General features: G+C 34.5%; 1 protein-coding gene across 8 annotated transcripts in view; it reads left to right on the forward strand.

Annotated features, from left to right (window-relative positions):
* Positions 1-26,371, forward strand: part of PACS2 (phosphofurin acidic cluster sorting protein 2) — a 364,749-nt gene that overhangs the window by 283,922 nt on the left and 54,456 nt on the right. For all 8 annotated transcript variants that reach the window (XM_031952885.1, XM_031952883.1, XM_031952888.1 and 5 more), the window contains 3 exons: positions 9,905-10,059; positions 12,860-12,970; positions 16,065-16,173. In XM_031952885.1, coding sequence (XP_031808745.1) covers positions 9,905-10,059; positions 12,860-12,970; positions 16,065-16,173 — 375 coding nt within the window. The remainder of the gene's footprint in view (positions 1-9,904; positions 10,060-12,859; positions 12,971-16,064; positions 16,174-26,371) is intronic.

Here is a 26,371-nt window from a genome sequence, read left to right on the forward strand (position 1 = left end):
GGTTCTTTTGCCTTTCAGAATATTAGACTCCAGGCCCTTTGATCTTTTAATGTGGAAGCAGCTAGATCTTGAGTGATCCTTATTGTGGTTCCTTGGTATTTGAATTGTCTTTTACTGGCTGCTTGTAATATTTTTTTCCTTAGTCTAATAGTTCTGACATTTTGCTACACCATTCCTTGGAGTTTTTATTTTAGGGTCTTTAGGGCATTTCAGAAGGTGTTCGATGAATTCTTTCAATGCCTATTTTATCTTCTGGTTCTATTACGTCTGGGCAGTTCTTTTTGATGATTTCCTGTAGAATAGTATCTAGGCTCTTTTTTCATCATAATTTTCAGGAAGTCCTATAATCCTCAGATTGTCTCTCCTAGATCTATTTTCCAGGTCTGTTGTTTTTCCACTTAGATATTTAACATTTTTTGTATTTTTTTCTTTTTTTATGGTTTTGCTTGACTGGTTCTTGATGTCTCATGGAATCATCCATTTCTAATTGTTTAGTTCTGATTTTTAATGAGTTATTTTCTTCATTAGCTTTTTTTAGTTCTTTTTGGACATATGTCCAATTGAATTTTTAAATGAGTTGTTTTGCCTTATGGAATTTTTTTCCATTTCACTATTTTTTTTTTACTAAGTTATTTTCTTTTTCCAGTTCACAAATCCTACTTTCTTGGAAGTTCTTTATCTTTTCCAATTCATAAATCCTACTTTCCTGGGAGTTCTTTATCTTTTCCAATTCACATTTCAGGAAGTTGTTACCTTCTTGCATAGCTTCTCTTTCCTTTCCCCATTTTTCTTCTAGCTCTCTTTTAAGACATTTTATAGTTTCTTCTAGGAGAGCTTTGTGTGATGGGTAACAGGTTCCATCCCCCTTTGAGGTTTTGTCTGAAGACTGTCTCCTATTAGTCTCCTTGGGGTTGAAAACTTGTTCTCTTTCTGTATAGAAGCTATCAATGGTCCTTTTGGCTTTTTTACTCCTTTTTAAAGCCCTTAGACTGTGCCTTCAGGGCAGGGAACTTACCAGCTTCCTCTGCAGAGCAGGGACAGGTATATGGACAGCAGCTTTCCTGCCAATGGGCTGCAAAGAGCAGCCAAGCTGCAGAAGTGCTCTGGGAAAATCTCTGCACCGGAATTGATTCAGGCCTGGGTAGCTCAGTCAAGCTGCGGAAGTGCCCTGCAAAGAGCCCTGCTATGTGGATTAGCGACTGCCCTGGGGCTAGAAGCTGAGCAGCAAAAGTATCACTACCTCAAGCAGAAGCCCTCTGTGGGTAACAGCAGTTGTCCTGAGAATAGCCCCACATGGCACCAGGCACGGAAGTGTCTCTGGCCTAGGGAGCACAGTCATTCTGTGGAAGTTCTATTGCCCCAGGCCAAGCCCCACACTGTGCAGATTAGAGGCTGCCCCGAGCTGCAACCCCTTGCTGTGCAGATTTGTGACTGCCCCGGGGCCTCATGCTGCAGAATGCAGCTGCCCAGCTGTGCTGTAGTCTGTGCTCAGTCACTCACTTCTGGTTTTGAGTGAGTATAGCCAGATCCTGTTAGGTTTTTTGAAGTACCCTCTACCTTTGACTTTAATTTCTCTGCTGGTCTACTGCTTTGCAACCAAAGCAGAGCCACCAACCTGTGGTAGAGTCCTCCCTGTAAATTTTCCAGCCACAGAGACTACCCCTACTTCGGTCTGCTCCGAATGCTAGCCTCTCCTATCTCCCTGCTTGTGCTGGTCTGCTCTCACTACTCAGGACAAACCTTTTCTGCTGATCTTCCAGATTATTTTTTCTGGTAAGTTGTTGTTCTTCCAATCTTTGTGAATTTTACTAGTCAAGTGCTATTTTTGAGTCTGAATTTAATGATTAGTAGTGAAGGTATGAGAGGAGCTTAGAATGTAGCGTGTGCCTTCTCCACCATCTTGGCTCCGCCCCATATGTTAAATTTTTTTAGCTGGATAGCTAGCTCTGGTCTTTTCCTCAGGAATGGTTCAAAGCTATTTATTTCAATATAAATTTTTTTCCAGCTTTTTTTTTTCTTTTCGCTTTTAAGTTTATGTTTAAGTTGGTTTCTGCTTCCCTGCGTTTTCTCAAGCTTCAAACTTTTTCATGTTGTTGTTTTCAGAGTTAGTTCTAGAGGCTGCAAGTTTTGGGCAATTCCAAAATGGTATGATCATAAAAGAGAAAATAGTCCAAAGCTCTCCTGATCTGTGCTTTGATCTTTATCCAGAAAGGATCCTGGGTCCTCTGCAGCCACAAAGGGTAGCATTTCTCTTTGTAGCTATGAATGACACTATCAGTATTTCCTATCAGTCCTGGACCTACAACTCAAAACTGCATATGGGCAATAGAGTTGCCAATCAGTTCCAGCTGAAACCTATGCCAGCCAAAGGTCCCCTGTAATCTTGTTCTGGCCAGTTCCCTGGATAAGAGCACTCAAAGCTGCTGTTAGCAGTGTTATTATCACTGCCTCACATATGGACTCCAGACAAACCTCCACTGATTTCTCTGACAGCTTAAGTTTTCTTAGTCCAGAAAAATGTCTCATTTAGACCTTTGATTGTCTGTGTCATTCCAAAATTTAATTTGAGTAATTATTTTAAAGTTGTTGGGAACCTTGGCAGAGTTTAGTTGAATAGCTGCCCCTAATGCACCATCTTGGCTCTCCACTACAACATCAAGAAATGATGAAACCCTCCTCACAGTTCTAGGGCAGAAAAGAGTACTCATGATTATATAACCAGAGCCAGAAGAGTGGTATACACATACTCAAAAGAAGATAGTAAAGTATAAACTCCTACAAGAAAAAGATTAACTGATCTCAGGCCATGGAAAAGCTCAAAAAAGATTTTGAAGATCAAATAAGGAAAGTAGAGAAAAAAAGAAAAATGAGATTAGTGCAGTAAAACATGAGAAATAATTCAATAGTATGGAAAAAAATATACCAAAATATACTGAAAAAAATAAGATCTTAAAAAACAGACTAGGTCAAGCGGTAAAGGAGCAACAAAAAACCAGTGAAGCAGAAAATGCCTTGAAAAACAGAATTAACCATATGGGAAAAGATACACAAAAATTCACTGAAGAAAACAACTCCTTAAAAGAGCAGAATCAACCAAATGGAAAAGAAGGTATACAACCTCACTGAAGAAAATAATTCCTTAAAAGTTAGAACTGAATGTGCCAAAATGTTTGTGGCATCCCTGTTTGTAGTGGCTAGAAGCTGGAAACTGAGTGGATGCCCATCAATTGGAGAATGATTGGGTAAATTGTGGTATATGAATGTTATGGAATATTATTGTTCTGTAAGAAATGACCAGCAAGATGAATACAGAGAAGCTTGGAGAGAATTACATGAACTGATGCTAAGTGAAATGAGCAGAACCAAGAGATCATTATATACGTCAACAACGATACTGTATAAAGATGTAATCTGATGGAAGTAGATTTCTTTGACAAAGAGACCTAATTCAGTTTCAATTGATCAATGATGGACAGAAGCAGCTACACCCAAAGAAAAAACACTGGGAAATGAATGTAAACTGTTTGCATTTTTGTTTTTCTTCCCAGGGTATTTCTACCTTCTGAATCCAATTCTCCCTGTGCAACAATAAAACTGTTTGGATCTGCACACATACATTGTATCTAGGATATACTAGGACATATTCAACATATATAGGACTGCTTGCTATCTAGGGGAGGGGATGGAGGGTGGGAGGGAAAAATCGGAACAGAAGTGAGTGCAAGGGATAATGTTGTAAAAAAATTACCCTGGCATGGATTCTGTCAATAAAAAGTTACTATAATAATAATAATAATTAAAAAAAAAAAGTTAGAACTGAAAAGTCAGCTAGATGGTGCAGTGGATAGAGCACCAACCCTGAAATTGAGAGAACCTGAGTTAAAATCCGGACTCAGACACTTAACATTTTCTAACTGTGTGACCCCAGTCAAGTCATTTAATCTCAATTGTGAAAGAAAGAAAAGAATAGGAAGGAAGAGAGAGAGAAAGCGGAAGGAAGGAAGCAAGGAAAGAAGAAGGAAGGAAGCAAGGAAGGAAGAAAATGAATAAGAAAATAAAAAGAATAAAAAACATACAATTCAGATATTATGGAGCCATAGTCAGGATCATGGAAGATTTAGCAGCTTCTGTATAAAAGATCAGAGAGCTTGGAATGTTATATTCCTGAGAAAAACAGCTAGGTTTTCAACCAAGAATCACCTTCCTAAATTGAGTGAATGCCCATCTGTTGGGGAATGATTGAATAAGTTATGATACATGTAAGTTATGGAATATTATATTCTCTAAGAAATGATCAGCAGGATGATTTTACAAAGTCCTGGAGAGATGAAGTAATTCTAAATGGAGTGAGAACCAAGAGAATATTGTACACCAGGACAACAAAAATTATATTTAATAATTCAATTCATCTAATTCTGATAGAACAAGGTTAAGATTCCAAACTAGTATAGTTTTGCTGTCTATTTCTTAGTTGCAGTTCTCTTAATTTCTCCTCTAGAAATTTAGATGCTATACCATTTGGTGCGTGTATGTTTTATATTGATATTACTTCATTATTTATGGTCCTTTTTAGCAAGATATAGTTTTCTATCTATCTTTTAATTAGATCTATTTCCTTAATTTAAGTTGATCAGGATTACTACCCTTTTTATTTAACTTTTTCTGAAGCATAACAAATTCTGCTCTAGCTTTTTACCTTTATTCTATATGTATCATTCTGCTTTAAATGTGTTTCTTGTAAAGAACATATTATAGGATTTGAGCTTTTAATCTGGTCTGCTGTCCACTTCTGTTTTATGGAAAAGTTTATCCCATTCACATACACAGTTTAAATTACTAATTCTGTATTTCCCACCATCTTATTTTCCCCAAGTTATATTTTTCTCTTTCCTTTCTCTCTTTCTCTCTTCCACAGTGTTTTACTTCTAATTACCATCTCCCTCAATCAGCCCTTCCCTTTTACAGTCGCTCTCCCCATTTTTATCCCTTTTCCTTTCTACTTTTTTTCTCCTTCTTTTAACGTCTCCCTTTCCTTTCTCCTTTCCCCTCCTACTTCCCTATAGGAAATTTCACCATCACATTAAATATATCTGATATTCTCTCTTTGAGGCAAATCAGGTGGGTTTAAGTTTCACACAATGCTCATCTCTTTCCCTTCTTTCCCTAAATTCTAATATGTCTTTTTTGCCTCTTCATGTGATGTAGTTTACCCCATTTTACCTCCCCTTTCTTTTTCTTTCAGTACAATCTTTTTTCCTCCACAGTTTCTTTTTTATATAATCACAATAAAGTCAAATTATACCTACACCTTCTAAGTATACCTCTAACAAAGATACAGTTCTCAAGAGTTAAACATATCATCTTCCCATATGGAGATGTAAACATATTAACCTTTAAAAAACAATTTTTTTTTCTTCCCCTTTTACCTCTTCATGTTTCTCTTGAATTCTGTATTTGAAGATCAACTTTTTTCTTCAGCTCTGGTCTTTTCATAAAATATAAGTGAAATTACCCTATTTCCTTGAATGTCCATATTTTTCCCTGAAAGATAATGCTTAATTTTGCTAGATAGTTGATTCTTGGCTACAGTCTAAGCTCATTTGTTCTCTGGAATATCATATTTCAGGCCCTTTAATCCTTTAAAGTAGAAGTTGCAAGGTCCTGGGTAATCCTGATTGTGGCTCCTTGGTATTCAAATTGTTTCTTTCTCTATGTTTGCACTATTTTCTCCTTGATCTGATAATTCTGAAATTTAGCCATGATACTCCTTGAAGTTTTCATTTTGGGGTCTCTTTCAGGAGATGATCAGTAGATTCTTTCGATGGCTCTTTTACCTTCTGGTTCTAGGACATCAGGGCAGTTTTCCTTGATGATTTCTTGAAAGATGTTATCTAGGCTCTTTTTTTCATCATGGTTTTCAGGTAGTTCGATAATTTTTAGATTGTCTCTCCTATACCTGTTTTCCAGGTCAGTTGTTTTTCTGATGAGGTAATTTAAATTCTCATCAATTTTGGGGGGGGGGGGGTTGTTTGATTCTTGATGTCTTATTGAGTCATTCACTTCCATCTGTTCAATTCTAATTTTTAGTGAATTATTTTCTTCAGTTAGCCTTTTTACCTCCTTTTACATTTGACCAATTGAACTTTTAAATGAGTTGTTTTGTTCCTTGAGGTTTTTTTCCATTTCGCCAAATCTATTTTTTAAGAAATTTTTTGAGATAATTTCTGTGTTTCCTTTTCCAAGCTCTCCTGCAAAGCTCTCATTTCCTTCCCTCATTTTTCTTCTAATCCTCTTTTAGGATTCTTTTTGAATTCTTTCAAGAGAGCCTTTTGAGTTGGAGAGCAACTCATATGAACCTTCATCTGAAGATGTTTTGTCTTTAGTGTCCTCAGGGTTTGAGGTCTGTTCTTCCCTGTCTCCATAATAGCTATCTATGATCAGAGCTCTTTTTGCTCATTTTTATAAGTTGAGGTCTGCTCTTAGGGCAAAGGGGAGATTGTCCCCTTTGCTTAGGCTTCCTCGGTAGGTAACAGCTCTTCACACTGCCTCAGGGCCAGTGCTTCTGGCTTCCTCCCATGCTTAGTAAGCATGGCCAAGTCCTTTGTCTGGGGTTAAGATGCTCACTATTTGCCTTCTGTAGTTACATTGAAGGTCTCACAGCTAATTTCTGAACCAGTAGCCAATGCTGCTGTAATTTGGCTAAGAGCTTCCTATTAGATTCTCCAACAGGAGAATATCTCTCTGCCCTGAATCCCTGAGCTGTGCCTGTTCTGGGTGACTTCTCCCCCTTCCCAATTGAGACAGACTTTTCTTGAAGTTCTTCCAAAATATCCTCTACTGGAAATTTGTTACATTTCAAATATTTGTGGGTTCTGTCACTCCAAAATATGTTCAAAGGCTTGATCTGGTGTTGATGTGAGTGAAGCCAGAAAGAGTTTAAAGTCCTGTCCACTGTCCACCATCTTGACTCCACCTCCTGAAATTGAGTACTTTGAAAGAAATATACCAGAGCTGAATAGAAAGTTTAACTTTCAGATAAAGCATAAAAAGGTAAACAGGAATTGGAACTCATAAGAGACTTAATAAGATTAAATTTTTATATTCCTACATGAGAAGATTATGCTTGTATCTCAGAACTAAATAATTGTAACTCAAAACTTTTCTCAATATTAGGACAGTTAGAAGGAATATATATAGACAGAGGGCACAGGTGTAAGTTGAATATTATAGGTTGATATCTTTAAAAATAAAAGAAGGGAAAAAGAGAAATGCACTGGAAGGAAAGGGAAAGGTAGAATGGAATAAATTATTTGACACAAAAGGCATGAAAGAGCTTTTACAGTGGAGGGGGAAATGGGTTTGATAGTAGGAAATCCTCTCATTGAAATTGGCTCAAAGAGGGAATAACATACTCTTAGTTGGTACAGGAAAGTAGGTAGGAAAGGGGATGAGAAGAGGTGGGGAGGGTTTCATAAAAGGAAAGGCAGTTGGGGCAATCAAGCAAAATACTTAATTAAGAACAGGATGAAAGAAGACAGAGTAAAATAAATAAGGAGAAATAGGATGAAGGGAAATACAGTTAGCAGTCATAACAGAAAAAAAATTTTGAAGTTTCATTGATAAAGTCCTTATCTCTTAAATATATAGAGAAATGAGTCAAATTTATGGGAATAAGAGCCATTCCCCAGTTGATAAAATATGAACAATTTTCAGTTGAAGTTATCAAAGCTGTCTACAACTATATGAGAAAAATTTCTAAATCACTAGTGATTGGAGTTGTTGATCAAGCAATCTGAGATATTACTTCACATCTATCATATTGACTAATAGGATCGAAAAGGAAAATGACAAATATCGAAGGGAATGGGAGGCAACAAGAAACTAATACACTGGTGATGGAGTTGTGAACTGATTTAACTATTATGGGGAGCAATTGGGAACTATGCCCAAAAGCCTATAAAATCTTGCATACTTTGACATAACACTACTACTTCTAGGTCTATATGCAAAAATAAAAACTTTTTAAGGAAAGGAAAGTGACCTATACCCCCAAAATATTTATACCAGCTCTTTTGGGATGGCAAAGAATTGAAAATTGAAGGGATGAACAAATTGTGGTATACAGTTCTGATGAAATACTGTTGGCTGTAGCAAATGATGAGCCAGATGCTTTCAAAAAAACCTGGAAATGACTTGTTGCAGAGTAAAATAAATAAATATAACTAGAAAAACACCATAACAACAATATTCTGAGATGATCAACTATGAATGACTTAGCTGTTTTCAGCAATACAGTGATCCAAGACAACTCTGGATAACTGGTATAAAAAGTGCTGCTTCAAACAGTTTTGCACATATGGATCTTTTTCCCTCTTTTATGATCTGTTTGGGATACAGATTCAGAGACACTGCTGGGTCAAAAGGTATGCACAATATTGTGACCCTTTGCACATAGTTCCGAATTGCTTTCCAGAATGCTTTGATATTTCACAGTTCCACCAACAATGCATTTGTGTCCCTGTTTTCCCACATTCCCTCTAATATTCATTGTTATCTTTCCTGTCATCTTAGCCAACCTGAGAGATGTGAAATTGGTACCTCAGAGTTGTCTTAATTTTTCATGTGATTTAGAGCATTTTTATATGACTAGAAATTGCTTTAATTTCTTTATCTGAAAATTGTTCATATTCTTTAACCATTTATCAGTTGGAGAATGATTCTGAAGCACTTATGATGAAAAATGCTGTTCATCTCCAGAAAAAGAACTGATGGAGTCTAAATACAGATCAAAGCACACTTTTTAAAAATTTAATGTTTCTTTTTTTTATTTTGGTTTGTTTTCATTTACATGACTAATATGTAAATATGTTTTGTTTAACTGCACATGTATAATCTATATCAAATTATTTTTCTTCTCAGTGGGGAGAGGAAGGGAAGAGGGAAAGAGAACATTTGAAATTCTTTTAGAGGGGGTTCATTTTAAAAAAAACATGTTGGAAATTGTGTTTACAAATAATTGAGGAAAAAATAAAATACTAGATTTTTAAAAAGAGATAGACTGGAGTTAAGTAGAAACTTTGAAATGTTTCAAACTCAGGAGTCAAGAGAAATATAAAAAAGCAAATATGAATGAGTAGTCCAATTAGGGACTAAACAAGGATTACATTCTAATATGGGGAAATGATGCATGTAATCTTTCAGAACCATATAATCATCAGGGCTTACAAACAAAATATAGAGAAGATGAGAGCAGATAAAATGGATAAATTTTGTTTACATACAGTTTAAAAGTTTTCGCTCAAACAAAATCAGTACAGCTATAGTTGAAAGAGAGGCATGTAAATTGAGAAAAAAATCTTTGCAGCTCTTTTTGTGGTACCAAAGAAATAGAAATGGAGGAGTATAATTCTGGAGAAACCTGGTAAGATTTGTATGAATTAGTGATTCTGGAGAAACCTGGTAAGATTTGTATGAATTAATGATTCAAAAGTGAAGTGAGCCGACATTTTGACAGTAATAATAATACTGAAAAAAAAATTTGAAAGACTTAGGAACAACCATAATACTGGAGGACTTGCGATTAAAATGCCACCAACCTCCTAATATAGAAAGGTGATAGACGACTCAGAGTGTAGATTGAAAGAAACATTTCGTTTTTAGCATGGCCAGTGTGGGGAATTTGTTTTATTGACTATTTTTGTTGGAAGAATTTTATTTTCTTTCTTTTTCAAGGTGGGAAAGAAGGTGGAAGAGAAAGAGGTGAATTTTCATTTATTGATAAGAATTAAATTATGTTTTAAAATAGCAAACATATTTAATAAAAACTCCTAAAAAATTCTTATTCTTTTCAGCACAGTATATGGAACATAGTAAGTACTTAATTAAGTTTCTTGATTGATTTCAGTTGTAACTGCAATTCTCAGCCTCCAAATCCAGTGAAGATTGCTGTAGCAGGTGCTCAGAACTATCTCAGTGCTGTATTGAGGCTTTTTGTGGAACAGTTGTCTCATAAAACCCCTGACTGGCTTGGTTATATGAGATTCCTGATTATCCCATTAGGTAAGTGAGAAATCTCACACAACTCTTGTATATCTCCTTACTTGTTGTATTATAGTTATTTGTATGTTTTTTTTTTTCTTCCTTAGACAGTAAGCTCCTTGAAGGCAGGATCCATACCTTATTTGTCTGTGTATATCCTCTAATCCCTAGCAGTATGTTCTTGTGTTTAGTAAATCAATTTGTTGGGGTAGCTAGGTAGCACAGTGGATAGAGGACCCGAGTTCAAATCTGGTCTCTTTGCACCTCTCTATGCACAAGTGATCCCATTTCATCCTGTCTTTTTCAGCAGACTTCCTCTTTTATAATCCTTTCTTATCTCATTAATCTTCAATCACTTCCTGTCTACTGGCTGTTTTCCTACTGTCTGCAATCATATCCATGTTATCCCCATCCATAAAAAAAACAAAAGATCTTTCTTGGTCTTTCTCTTATTTAATATTCCCACTAGCTATCATCCTGTACTTTTCTGTGGGTAAATTCCTTGAGAAAGCCTTTTACAATAGGTGCTTTCACTTCCTTTTTTTCTGTCTTATTAACTCTTTACAATCTTACTTCTTATCCTGACATCAAAGATGCCAATGTCATCTAGTGCCCAGCTTCTTAAATTGTGGTTCATGACCCCATATGATATCTCATAAACTGAGTGAGGGGGATTACAAAATTATGATTTATTATCAGTTAAATGTTTGATCTTTATACCTATATTATGTACCTATGTACCCAGGGTCATATAAAAAGTTCTTGGGTGAAAAGGGGTTGCAAATGGAAAAAGTTTAAGAAGCTCTTCTCTATTGCATTCTAGACCTTAGTCAGTTGTCCTGACTTTTGTCTTGCTGTTAGATTTTGATGTCTCTAGAAAAGAGATTAAGATTGATTACTTTGTGCATTTCTGCCTCACTTAAATCCAGCTCCCATGCAAGTTAATCCCAAAGTGTCATCGGTCCTCCTCAAAATGAAAGTCAAATAACATTATATATACTCTTGATCTCATTTCTTCCCATCTAATTGCCAGTCCAACTGTCTTTTTTCTATCTTCAATCTGTTCTTATATTCTAGTTCTTTACCTGCTGGCCATAATCATTCTAAGTTTGTTTCAGTCTTTAAAAATAAAAGAGGAAAAAAGTCTCACTAGTCATAGTGAGACATCTCCACCAGTCACAATCCGACACTCTGCTTCTCAACTAAATTTGAAAAAGGCATCCATATTTAGTGCCTTCACTCTTTTTTTTCTTTAATTTTTAAATGTATTTTCTTTTCTTTTTTCTCCTTTATTAAAGCTTTTTATTTTTCAAAACATATGCATGGACAATTATTCAACATTAGCCCTTGCAAAAGTTTGTATTCCATTTTTTCCTTCCCTTTCCCTACTCCCTCCCATAGATAGCAAGTAGTCCAATATATGTTAAATCCAATATATGCATACATATTTATACAATTATCTTGCCCTTCATTGTTTTCTAATCCTGTGATATTTGTCTTCTCATCATTCAACTGGAACTACTATCTTCAGCTATTAGTCATCTTTTTATTATCAGATCTTTTCTCATTTTCCCTTGACCTCTTTGCAGCATTTGACATTGTTGACTGCCTTCTCCTCTTTAACTCTCTTCTTATCTCTCTGCGTTCCAATCTGTCCTGCACACAGCTGACATGATTTTTCCAAAAGCACAGAATTTACCATGTCTCCTCCATATTCGTTTATACTCCAATATCTTGCTATTATCTCTAAGGGTCAAATTTTTAAAAAAAATTTTATTCTATTAGTAATTTCTCTTACATTTCTGTTCTTTGCAACCCAGTTTCTCCTACATATTATTCCCCTCTATACTGTCTACTGTGCAACCATATTTACTATTTCTAGTATAGGATGTTCCCTCTTTTATGTCCATGTCTTTGTACTGGCTGTACCTCATGCCTTAAATGCTCTCCCTCACTGATCTTTTAGAATGATAGTATCAAGCTCAATTAGAAACAGATCCCTGCAGCCCATATTTTGACTTAGAAAACAACAAATTAATGTATTTTTATTTCTTTTGTTATATATTTCCCAATTACATTTTATTTGATTCTAGCAGTAATTGAGTTTTATAGGTTACAATAGTGGCCACATTTTGAATACCTGGTTTGCTTTAATAGTCAATTCAAGTACCATCTTCTTTTAAGACAACTTTCCGGTAGCCTAATGTGCATATATTTCTTATGTACATTGTGTCCATTAAATGTAAGTTCCTTAAGGGCAAGGACTGTTTCTTTTTATCCCTAGCATTTAACATTGCCTGTTATATAATAATTACAAATAGAGTGCATAGTAAATTAATAAATGTTTATTGATATCTATAGTTTAGCAGCTTTGATTTTGACTTTTTCCCTAGGACAACTCCTTTATGTTTTTGTTAACTAAGAATAGTATTAACACTTTTATTTGCAGGATAGAAATATTGTTGTGTTAAACACTTAATTTTTTTAATAGTAAAGTGACATTTTTAAAAAATGTGTCCTTTCTCACATTTTCTCTTATAAATCCAAAAACAAGTATAAATTACAATGACTGACTCAAAGAAATAACATTTCATTGTCTTGTCTTTTTTTTTTTTACTGAACTCTGAGAATTACAAATTATATAGGAAAGAAGATTAATTGAAAATGAACAAAATGACCATGTGCATAATAAACTAATCTGAATGGTCACCATGTTAGATGTGCTAAGAAAATAGCCATTTAATCCCTATTTCTTTACAAATACCATTATGCATACAAAATTTGTATTTCATATTAATTAAGTTCATTTTCTTTGCTCTAGGTTCTCATCCAGTGGCTAAATATCTTGGTTCTGTTGATCATCGGTATAACAACTTCTTCCAGGATTTGGCCTGGAGGGATTTGTTCAGTAAACTTGAAACACATACTGCTGGTAAGAAGTTATTTCCATATCTTTCTCTGATGCTACAAATGATATGAATGTTTTACATCAGTAAAAATGCCACACAATAGGAAATATTAAAGATTATATTTTTGTGAACCTTTACATATATAAAATACTTAGATCTCCCTCCAGACTTTCATCTTTTTTCCCTGTATTTTTCTTCAGTATCACAAAATCCTACATCTCTTAGTAATGCTTTAAACCTGTGCTCATTGAACTTTCTTTTCCCAGAGTAACCTTAATTGCTATATCTAATGGTATTTTGTCTTATCATGATCCTTAGCGATGTCTGCTTTATTTGATCATGTTACACCCTTTTTCCTAATATATACTTAATATTTCCTTTCTTACTAGATGTCCATGACACTTTTACTCTCCTGTTTGTTTGTTTTTTTCCTACTTATCTGTTTGCTTCTCCTCAGTCTCCTTTACTGGCTAATTATTCATATCTCACATACACCCCTCTAAATAGGAAGATACCTCAAGGATCTGTCATAGGCCTTCTTTAGTTTTCAGGAGTCTTGTTATTGTTTCACAGATATTATCATCTTTTAGATGAATCTCAGATCTCTATTATTAGCTGTGTTTTTTTCTCATGAGTTTAATCAACAGGATATACTGTAGATAGCTCAAATTCAGCATGTACAGAACAAAACCCATCTTTTCCTCAAAGTATACCCTTCTAGCACACTTCTCTATTTCAGTCTAAGGCATCACAATTATTTCGGTCTTCTGTTTTTGAAATCTCAATGTTATTCTTGATTTCTCACTCTAAATACCTAACTAGTTGCCTTTTGTTGCGGTTTCCTTTTTTCTCTACTCAATGAGCCATCAACTCAGTTTAAGCCATTTTCAGTCTCAACTAGATCATTATAATAGCCTCTTAATTTACATTCCTGCCTTAAGTCTGAAAGGATGGTAAGCCTTACTCCTAAATACAGCTGTGATTTTCCTTAAATGCAGATATGATGATGTCACTTTCCTATTCATTATATTCCAATTGTTTTCTAGTACTTCTAGAATCAAATAGAAATTCCTGTTTAGCTTTTAAAGTTCCTTCATATCCTGGCCCCTGCCTGCACTCTACACTCCAGCCTGGTGCGGTTTGAGTGGTCTAGATTCCTGATGGTCTAGAGGTTAGTGGCTATAATAGAGTTGTTAAGAATACCTTTAAATAGGTCACAGGTTCTAGGAGTGAAAGAATTCACTCATTCCCGAATTATTAGTTGCAAAATGAAAGTTTTTTTGTTGGATAGAAATCAGTTTACCAAGAGAGTGACTTCTAATAGTGGCAGATCTATTGGAAAATGGAGTTTTGCACTGAGAGAATGCAGTTCTCAGTGGACAGAAGAGTCCTGATAGCTAAGTGAGCTATCTGGGTCCATCTGCAAAAAACTTTCATTGAAGGAAGCTATTATACTGAGGCTGGGACAGCCCGGATCTCCTATTGGAATTAACTGTAACACTTCAAAGATGTGCTTTTTGACCAGGATTTCTAATTGAATCAAAGGCTCTGGCATCCTGGAAAAGTAACTTATCTGGGGAGGATATGCCTTCCCCAGGAATGGTTGAGACTCTGAAAGGGATCACAGATCAAAATGAAATACAGTTTCCTAAAAGGACTACAACATGCTTCAAGCCCAACTTGCCTTTTTCTGTTCTTTACACATAACATTCCATCTCTTGCCTCTATACCTTTGCATTGGTGACTTCCTATCCAAGAAATGCATTTTCTTTTTTACCTCCTCATCTATACAGAATCATTTTCTCTTCATTACTCTGCTCAAGCACCACTTTCTTTCAAAGTAAATATTTCTTAGTCTCCCCTACTACTGGTGCTCTTCCTCCCTGACTACCTTGTATTTACTTTGTGTTTATTCACTATATACTTATATACATACATGTTCTTTCCCCCAGAAAACTGAAAACAGGAATTGTTTGGTTTTGTCTTTGTATTCCTAGCACCTAGTACAGTTCTCAGAGACATTATAGATGAAAAATAAATATTTATTAAGTGACTTATATGCCAGGCACTATGCTAAGTCCTAGGGATGAAAAGAAAAGCAAGCCCTCAAGGAGTTTGCATTCCATTGAAGAAATACATAAAAGGAAGCTAAAAAAGAGAATTGGGGAGGAGGGGAAGGATGGAGTATTACAGGTTAAGAAAGGATGGTACCTATCATAGGGGCATCAGGGAGAAGTCCAGAGGAGTGCAGCTGTGTAACAAATAAAGATAAAGCTGGCCTCAGTAAAATCCTGTACTGCAAGTTCTGAAAAGAGCTCTGCACCCTCCAGTCAAAGGAAGGAGTTCAAGGGCAGAGAGCTATGAACTATGAGTTCAGGAACTGAAATGATATTCCAGTAAGAACTTTCTGGGGGAATAATGAAAAAGTTGAGAAAAATACTTGTTAGTTAGTTAGCACTAATTTGACTTGCATGTAAGAGAAATCTATTATAGACTCCTGTTGGTTTTACTTATGAAAACATCTAATCCTTGACCTAGAGCAGCTGCTACTGATAACTGATTTAGCTAGTTATCTTATTTTCTAATAATCGTGCTCTTAGTGGCACTGGTGTACTTGCTAGTGCACCAACAAGCCACTCCATCTCTCAACTCTGGGCATTTTCTCTAGATGTCCTTCATGTTTAGTGTGCTCTCCTTCCTCCACACCAATTACTTACCACTCTTCTTTTTAAGTCCCAACTAAAATCTCCCCTTCTACAGGAAGAGCATTTACTAATTCCATTGCCTTCCTGATATTAATTATTTCCTCTTCCTCCTACATTTGGCTTGTGCTGTGTGTGTGTGTGTGTGTGTGTGTGTGTGTGTGTGTGTGTGTATTCACATATTTATGTTTGGATTTTGTTTCTCCATTAGACTGTTAGCTCCTTGAGGACAGGGAGTGTCTTTTGCCTCTTCGTATATCCCTAATACTTAGTACAATACCTAACATATAATGTTTAATACATATTTATTGGTGCTTAATAAATGTTTATTGAATTGAAAATTAATAGCATGTAAATTTTGCAAAGCCTTGCTGAGGAATAATCCTGATTATCTTTCCTTTTCATTCTCTTACAGTTCAAGAAACTCCAGATATTGTGTCCCGAATAACACAGTACATCGCAGGGGCTAACTGTTCCCATCAGTTACCAATTGCAGAAGCTATGTTGACATATAAGCAGAAGAGGTAAAATCTGTTATTAATCTTTATTCTAGAAATGGTAGTGGTATGAAAAAATGCAGTGAAATATATCTAAATTGAATACAAAAACTGACTGATCCAAAGTAGTAAATTTCCTTTGTGCTGACTTTTTCATTTGTAGAGCACTTTCAAAGAAAGATACCCTCAGTTAGGAACCCCTCCCCCCTAATCCTGGCACATAGAGAGGTGTACAAATTACTTGGGACAAAGCATAATAATTAAAATGTATTGACTTATACAGGAAACCTTATAGTTTTTTTTAACATTTTAAGTGTTTTAATATTTAATGTCCTCCATTCATTATGACTTGTTGCAAAATTTGACTTTCTTTAATTTTTGATCATGAAACCATACTTTTATCCATTGAATAGTAAGTATAATTTTAACAAATAATCCATTTTCCCAAATTTAGTCTTGATTATATAGCTCATCAGTTTTCAATTGAATTTTAAAATCATGTGAGTTCTCAAGTCATTAAAACACATTTATCTCCTTTAGATATATCATAGCATTGTGACATAAAACAAGTTGTGCTGTAATATTTCATCTCCATTTGAGAATTTCTGTAATTCTGGAACTATTCTATTTCTCAGTATATCAGAATATTTACTAATGTTTTTAACTTCTTTAGTGAGAACAATATAGACCTATTAGAATTTTTTTAAATCTACAAATATTTTGGAAGTAAAGGTCATACTCATATTTCTAATGAAGATCCATAGATCTTACAGGTACATTTGTGCTTGAACTAAATGAATTTCATCAGTAAAAATTACCTTTTTCTATCTTCATTGTTCTAGTCTATCATGTTTTGCTTTTGAGAAGCATTTTTCATAACAGAGATCAGCTTATATCCTTCCAACTTCAAGAATCTTATAGAGAATCAGTACCAAACCCTCTAGATGCCAGTTCCCCTGAAGGTTTTTGCTTCATTTTCTGAGGATTAATTAGGCTATTTCATAACAATAATTTTTTAATTATAGGTACAGTTTTTCATTTTTGCCTACATTTCCTTTTGCATTTTGATGTAACTGATCCTATTTCATTATGAACTTTAGTGGTCCCTGAAATGCTTAATAACCATCCCCATAACAATAATTGTTTGAGAATCTCTTAACAGTTGTTGAAATAAGTTATTTAAGATGTAGGATTCTTATATATATAAATAATATAATTACATTATATTATATACTGCATCCAGAACAATACAGTATCTGGAATTTTCTATGTTGCTCCAGAATTTTTTAAAAAGAAAGAGAATCAAGATTGATTTATCTTATTTAAATAATAGAACTGAAATTATAACAAAAGGGGATAGTTCTATAGATTTATGCAACTTGAAATGTAACTATTAATCAATAAGAGAACAAAACAAAGATGGAAAATACCAACTCAGTTCAATTTTATCTAGTCAAAATCGTATGTTCTGAGTTAGCATTGTAGCAATAGAAGAGTCACCATTTCTGTCACAAAATGTTAATCACCATTCTGGAGTGAAAGAATTCCTACAAATTTAAAGAGGAAGTGAACCAGCATAGAACCTTCTGTTATGCCACAGTCTTCTTGAACTGTTCCACCTCAGTTTCTCTGCATTAGTTTCCCTGAATTATGTCTCCATTGCCCTGAGTTAGTATGCAACCCCCATCTTTTTTCCTGTCCATTAGGGCTGTCTACCCACTCTAAATATTCCAAAAGATAAGACTATCTCAGATACCTAATTGACATCTTTACTTCTGTTTGTTCAGACATCTTGACTCTGGCCAAGGTAGTAAGAATTTATACTTTTCACCCCCATCCTGCTAGAATAGAATTTATGGTCCATCCCTGAAAATTCCCACTCTTTGCCTCCTGCCTTTATTTCTCTTCTTACTATAGTCCTATAAAAAAAAATCTGAGAGTCTCACATTCACCACTGGATACTTTGAGATGAGAGTCCTATCCGGTCAATCAATTAAGCTCTCCAATAAATAAAATATTTAAAACTCTTGCCTCAGTTTCTCCAGCATTACAAGAGAACAGAAACCTTAAATATTAGGCAACACACAGAGAATGGAGTAAGATAGTGTTAGGGAAGGTCACCTGAAACTATATCCATTACTAGTCCATCTTAATCTTTAATCCTTCAGTCAGTTAAGAACTCCTAAAGGCTAGAAGAAGTAAATAGCTATAATGGAGAACCTTCCTCCTTTTTTGGAATAGTACTGATTTATCAAGAACACTGCCTTTAGTAGATAGGATATCCATTCCCAGAACACCCATTTTGGGGTATAAACCCCAATGTCCAAAAAGCTAATGTCCACTTCTGCTCTCTAGCATCAGTTGCCTGAGGATGATGTGGGAAATGGAAAATCTAGTGAAAGTAATAATAATGGGCTGAATGTCAGATATTCTTTTCAATAAAATTGGTTTTCATTAGAAGCACAAAGGAGTCCATATAGGAGCTTCCCTGGTGTCGTATTGGGTCTAAGACTCAATTTTCTAATTCTGTTCACAGTAATAGGTTGGATCTTCAGGGGATAGCTGGTTACTGCTTTCCTCATGTTTCTTGGAGTAACTTTGAGAGAATAGAGGATATTTGTCATGAAACTGCACCTGTTTGTTCTCCCATTAGTTATTATTTGATACCAATTAGAGAAGTAATTAAAGTTCCTTCTATATATAGTAGCTTTCTTCTGGATTCTGGATGATGAAGCTACCTTTCATCAAAACATCTAGTTTATCTTCACTGTGTATTTCAGCTCATGAAAGAGTTGCTGCCATTAACTACTGCTGTTCCAAGAACACTTTTACTGTTACCATTGGAAAGTCTCATCTTCCATCCCTTCAATCCAAGATTTAAAAAAAGAAATATTTTTCCTCCTTTTCCCCACCAGGTTGAATTAAGCCTCTGAGCTTTCTTTTTAAGTATGTTCAAGAAACAAGTATTAATACCTTGTTACAAGTTATATCTGGAACCATTCAGATACTTAACAGCCAGCATATTTTTTCCATTTTTAAGAAAAATTAAGTTTTTAATGTCTTTTTTTAATATTACTATAATTTTTTCTAGTATTCCTGATCATCTCCCTCCCTGAGAGCCATCCTATTTAACAATTAATATTTTAGTAGTATTTAAATTTTTTATCAATTATACGTAAAGAATATTTTAGCATCCATTTTTACAAGATTTTATGTTCCAAATTTTTCTCTCTCCCTCCTTCTCCTAATATTTTCCTAAAATGGTAAGTAATTTGATATAGGTTATATATGTGCAATCATGTAAAACATGTTTCTGTATTAGCCATAGTTATAAAGAAGAAATAGACCCAAAGGATAAAGCCATCAAAAAAAAAAGGGAAAAAGTATGCCTTGATTTGCATTCAAAACCCATTAGTCCTTTATCTGGATGTGAATATGTGAATAGCTTTTTTCACTATGAGTCCTCTGTAATTGTCTTGGATCATTGTGTTGCTGAGAACTAAATCATATTTGATCATCTCGCAGTGTTGTTGTAGCGTATAAGTGTAATAGGATACTATTGTGTGTATTAAGAAATGATGAGCTGGCAGATTTCAGAAAAACCTGGAAAGTTTACTATGAACTGAAGCAAAGTGAAAGGAACAGAATCAGAAAAACATTGTACACAGTAATAACAACACTGCTAATTCATATCCCGTTACCATTTATCAATTGGGAAATAGATTGTATTATATATAGTATTATTATAAAATTTGACTTAGTTCTCTATAGATCTGAGATACTTGCCATAAAAATTATTTCCCCTCTTTCTGCTTTCCTTCTAATCTTAATTGCATTGGTTTTGTTAGTGCAGTTTTTTTAAATTTAATTATAATCAAAATTATCTATTTTACATTTTTTAATGTTTTCCCTCTCTTGTTATGTCATCAATTCCTTTCTATATAGATCTGATAGGTAGACTATTCCTTGCTCTTCTAATTTGTTTTATGGTATCATATTTTTTATTTTTTTATTTTTAAGTCATGTACCCATTTTGACCTTATCTTGGTATTCAGTGTAAAATGTTTGTCTATATCTAGTTTGTACCCTTTTATTTTCCAGTTTTTGTCAAATATTGACTACTTATCCCGAAAATTGGAATCATTGGGTTTTTCAGACATAAGGTTATTGTGTTATGTTACTATATCTTCTGTGCTTCATCTATTCTACCGATGCATTACTCTGCTTTATAATATTATTTTAGATATAATATTGCTAAGCAACCTTCCTTTGAATTTTTTTTCATTAATTCCCTTGATATTCTTGAACTTTTGTTCCTTCAGATGAATTTTATTATCATTTTTTATATCTCTAGCAAATAATTTTTGGTAGTTTGGTATGTCCCTGATTAATTAAATTACTTGTGGTAGAATTGCCTTATTATGTTAGTTCAGCTTGTGCATGAGCAATTAATATTTTTCAATGTTTAGATCTGACTTTGTGTGAAGCACTTTTTAATTGCTTTCATGTACTTCCTGGGTTTGTCTCAATAGGTACACTCCTAAATATTTTATATTATCTACAGTTATTTTAAGTGGAATTTTTCTTTCTATCTCTTGCTGTTGAGCTTTGTCATAAAAAGAAATGCTCATAATTAGTATGTATCTTATATCACACAATTTTGCTAAAGTTTTAAATTATTCTATCATTTTTAGTACTTTAAGTGAATAATAGTGGTGACAGTGGATATCCTTTCTTCACCCCTGATGTGATAAGATGATAAAGCTTCTACCTTATCTTCATTACAAATTATGCTTGAAAACTCCATTTATTCCTGTGCTCTCTGGTATTTTAATAGGAATGGTTGCTATATTTTGTCAAAAACATTTTCAGCATCTTTTGAGATAATCATATAGTTTCTGTTGGATTTATTATTGATATGGTCAATTGTGTTGATAAATTTCCTAATAACCCTACATTCCTGGTACAAATCTTACATGATCATAGTCTATGGTTCTTGTGATATAATGCTGTAATCTTGTTAGGAATATTTTATTTAAAAATTTTTACATCAATATTCATTAGGGACATTAGTCTATAGTTTTCTTTCTTTGTTTTAGCTCTTCCTGGTTTAGTTATTAATACCATATTTCTGTCATAAGAGGTATTTTGTAGGACTTCTTTGCCTATTTTTCCAAATAGTTTATATAGTATTGAAATTAATTGTTCTTTAATTATTTCATAGAATTGACTTACAAAACCTCTCTAGTCCTTAGGATTTTTTCCTTAGGCAGTTCATTAATGGCTTGTTCCATTTCTTTTTCTAAAATAGGATTGTTTAGGCATTCTGTTACCTCATCTGTTAATCTGGATAATTTATATTTTTATAAATATTAATTTCATTCAGATTGTTAGATTAATTGGCATATAATTAGTCACCTTTTCCCAACAATTGCTTTAAAATCTTCTTCATTTGGTGATGATTTCATCCTTTTCATTATTGATATGAAGTATTTTGTTTTCTTTTTTAAAATCAAAGTAATCAATGGTTTATTTGTCTTATTGAGTGGTGTTTGTTTTTTGTTTGTTTGATTGGTGAGGTTTTTTCTTCCATAAAACCAGCTCCTAATTTTATTTATTAGCTCAATAGTTTTGTTTTTGTTTATTTTCCATTTTATTAAGCTCACTTTTGGTTTTCAGGATTTTCAATTTAGTGCTCAGTTAGGGATTTTTAATTTGTTGTTTTTCTCTAATTTTTTTTTTTTTTAGTCACAAGCCTAGTTCATCTGTTCTTTTTGTATTTTGTTGACATAAGAATTTAGAGAAGTTAATTTCCATCTACCTACCGACTCCCATAAATGACATTCTTGTCATGCTCTTTAATAAAATTATTGATTATTTTTATGATTGACCCACTTATTCTTTAAGATTAGATTGTTTTAGTTCCCAATTGATTTTTAAGCTGTCTTTCCATTGTCATCACTTGTTGAATGTAATTCTTAATATATCATGATCCAAAAAAAGATACATTTAATATTTCTGCCTTTCTACTCACTTAAATCCTTCTTTAAGAATTTGGATGTTATTCCATGTGGTGCATATATGTTTAGTATTATTATTATTTCACTTTCTATGGTACCCTTGAGCACCAAGTAGTTTTCTTATCTCTTAATTAGATGTAATTTTGCTTTTGCTTTGTCTCAGATCACGAATCCTATCTCTGCTTTTTTTTATTTCAGCTGAAGTATAATAGATTCTGCTCCAGCCCCTGACCTTTATTCTGTGAGTGTCTCTGCTTCGAGTGTGTTTCTTGTAAACAACATATTGTAGAATTCTAGTTTTTGATCCTCTCTGTTATCCACTTCTCTTTTATGGGAAAGTTCATCTCATTTTTATTCAGAGTTATGATTACTAACTGTATATTTCCTTTCATCCTATTTTTCTATCTTTTTGTCCCTTCTTTCCTTTCACCCTTCCTCTTCTCACCAGTGTTTTGCTTCTTTCTACTGTCTCCCCCAATTTACCCGCTCTTCTGTCAATCCCCTTTGTTCCTTAATTTCCTTTCCTCTCACTTTCTTGTTGAGTAAGATAGATTTCTGTGTATAACTGATTGTGTATATATCTACATCTATCTATCTTTCTATCTGTCTGTCTGTCTACCTATCTATCTGTGTGGGACAAAGACCACCAGATCCAATAAATCAAGGAAATTTCTCAAAGTAGAAGCAGAAAGGAATTTTATTATGTTCTTGCAAGAAAGGGCATCTCTTTCCTAACAGGCAGGTAAGGAGATGGAAGGTATAGAAAGAAGACAAAGATTATATACAAGTCTTGGGTAACATTCCCATAGGCTGGACCTCTGCCCTGATTAGTCAGGACAAATGACCTCAAATTCTAAGTCATAAATGATGGAATGCTTCTAATCCAATCACATCTTTAGGATTACTAAATTACCTTATATGGAGTTTTAATGTCAAAGTGGCCCTAACTTAGTCTCACAAAGAAAAGGACTATATGATCCCATTCTTTGTAAATCATAATAATTTCTGGAGAAAGAAACTTAGGCCTGGGGCACAGCCAACTTTCACCCAATTTTTAGAATATTGTCTCCATCTTGTGAGACAGCTTTCACAATTCACTTCATCCATATCTATCTATATATCTATATCCATATATCTTCCCCTTTTTGAACCAATTCTGATGAAAGTAAGAGTCAAGGTTCACCCACTCTTCCATCTTCCCTTCACTGTAATAGGTCTTTCATGCCTCTTCATGTGAAATAATTTGCCTCATTTTATTTCTTTCTTCCTTCTGTACCCATTATACTTCTTATTTTCCTCCTTTAATTTTTTATGTCATTCCTTCAAATTCGCCTTATTGTCATATCCTCTGCCTATGTGTATTCCTTCAGTTGCACTATTAGTGATATAATTCTTCAAAATTACAAGTATCATTGTCCCACATAGGGAAGTTTGACTTTTTGTTGTTGTTGTTGTTTTACCTTTTTCCCTTTTTATGCTTCTTTTGGGTCTTGATATTAGAGATCAGGTTTTTTATTCAGGTTTGGCCTTATTAAAGCTTGAAACCTTTTTATTTCATTGAATGATCATTTTTTCATTTTCAGTATTATCCTAGGACCTAAGTTCAAACCTGGTCTCAGGCATTTAACACTTCCTAGCTATGTGACCCTGGGCAAGTCACTTTACCCCAATTGCCTCATCAAAAAAAATTATTAATAATAATAATAATAATTCTTGATTATATCTTTGCCCTCCAAAATATCATTTCCCATGATCTTAGATCCTTTAATGTTGCAGCAGCTAAGTTCTATATAATCCTGATTGTGGCTCCTTGTTATTTGAATTGTTTCTTTCTAGCTGCTTAAAGGGTTGTTTTTTTTTTTTTTTCCTTATAGTTCTGAAATTTGGCTCTAGTGTTTTTCATTTTGGGATCTTCTTCCTGAGTTTATCAGTAGAATTTTCAATGCCTTTTTTTGCCCTTTGATTCTAGGATATCAGGGAAGTTTTCCTAATTTCTTGAAAGATACTGTCTAGACCTCCTTTTGATTATGATTTCAATTAGTCCAGTAATTCTTACATTATTTCTCCTAGTGCTGTTTTCAGGTCAGTTGTTTTTCCAGTAAGTTATTTTACATTTTCTTTTATTTTTTCATTCTTTTAATTTTGTTTGATTGATTCTTAATGTTTCTGAGTCATTATTTTTCTCAGATTTTGTATCTCCTTTTTCATTTGGTCAGTTATACTTTTTAAGAAGTTGTTTTCTTCAAGGGATGTGATATCTTCTTTTCCATTTGACCAATTCTACTTGTTAAGCAGTTGTTTTCTTTTTTTCAAGCTGTTGAATCTTTTTTTCATAAACCTCTTGCATCACTCTCAATTCATTTCCAAATTTTTCTTCTACCTCTCTTATTTGATTTTGGAGCTCCTTCTTGAGCTCTTTTGAGTTCCCTCTGGATTTGAGACCAATTCTCATTTTTCTTTATTTTGACATTGTGGTCCTCTTCTGAATTTGTGTCTTGATCATCTTCCCTGTTACCATAATAACTTTCTATGGTTAGATTATTTTCTATTGTTTTTTGCTCAAATTTTACAGCCTTTTCCCTTTTTGAGCTCTGCTCCTGAAGTAGAAGGCACATAGTTTCAAGCTTTTTGTTCCAGGTACTACAGACACTTGCTTTTTCCCTGATGCTGCACTGTGTTGTCCTGAAGCCCACAGGGTACCCTCATAGGTGATTCTATGCTGAAGGAATACAGTGGGAAATGGTTGGCACTATTGGAGGCTATCTAGGTCTAGTAGCTTACCTAGTGTTACCAGCTAGGTTCCTACTGCTAGTGTCTGATACGTGTTGAGGCCTGAGTGGAGGGGGTCACTGCATTGACATCTCCCTGTTTCCCTGGGACTATGTTGAAGCAATGTGGCCAGTCTAAGAGCTGGAGTCTGCTCCTGTTCAGAGGTCCATAGAGCTTCCCTTCATTGGCGTCTGTCTGTTTGCCTGATTATGCTAGGATACATTTCCCTGCTGGAGGACAGTAAGAGCTTATAAAGGCTCAGCAGTGAGAGATGAAGTGGAATAGGTAGGAGTTCAGTATCAGTATAATCAAGGAATAAAGTATAGGAAGATTGGGAAAATAGGAGGGAGAAAGGTTATGAAGGGCCTTGAATGCCAAATAGAGCATTTTGTATTTGGTCTTGGAGGTCATAAGGGTAGGGGAATGACATGATCAGACTTGAATTTAGGAAAATTACTTTGGTAGCTGAATGGAGAATGGATTGTAAAGTAAGTAGAGATTCGAAGCAGGCAGATCCATCAATAGGTTTATGAAATAGTCTAGGTGTAAGGTGATGAAGAGTCTGCTCCAGATCGGTGGAAATGTCAGAGAAGAGAAGGGTGGAAAATATGTTTTGGAAATGTTGGAAAGATGAAACTGATAGGTCTTGGCACTAGATTGTATATTGAGAGATAAAGAGTGTGGGATAAGAAGTACAGGATAATTCCTAGGCCACAAGCCTAAGCCACTAAGAGGATGATGTTGCCCTCTTTACTAATAGAGAAGATAGGAAAAGGAGGTGGAGAGGTTTTAGCAAAGAAATTGGAACAGGGTAAGTAAATTTGGTGAATCATCAGCGGTCAGGGCAGCAATTCCTTATTTGAAGGAAGGATTGTACTCAAAACAGCCAGCCTCCTTGTCAAAAGGTAGATTTATTTAGGAGAAAAGAGTACAGACAAAATAAGAGGTAAAATAGGCATTAAGAGTGGTAAATATGAAATAAAGTTGGGAAAGCAGCAGAGTTCTCATTATCAAGGAAAGGAGTTGGAAAAATCCATTAAAAGAATACACCATGAGGCCTGGGATTGCCCTTAACTAGCATAGAGGAGTTTAGCAGACTAAACAGCTAGAAAAGGGAAGGCATTATGAGGAGAGAAAAAGAATACTTCATAGTAGGCTTCATCCTGAAATATATTTAGCAAAGATTTTCATCATGAGCAGATTGTTTATAGGGGAAATGCAGCCTTAACAATTTCTCAAGATTAGGGAAGAATTTGGCAGCACGAATTACGAAGAAAATAAGAAGAAACCAGATGGCTACCTGGCAGATGACTATCTCAAAGGTTACTTAAAGATCCCCAGAGGTTGGGGAATAGACAGTGGAGGTTGATAAAGATTTCCATCCTTAACAGTCTTCATACAAACAAGATAGTCTGGGAATTGGTTATGGCTGATAA

The sequence above is a fragment of the Sarcophilus harrisii genome, chromosome 2 (assembly GCF_902635505.1).
Source record: "Sarcophilus harrisii chromosome 2, mSarHar1.11, whole genome shotgun sequence".
Taxonomy (NCBI): Eukaryota; Metazoa; Chordata; class Mammalia; order Dasyuromorphia; family Dasyuridae; genus Sarcophilus; species Sarcophilus harrisii.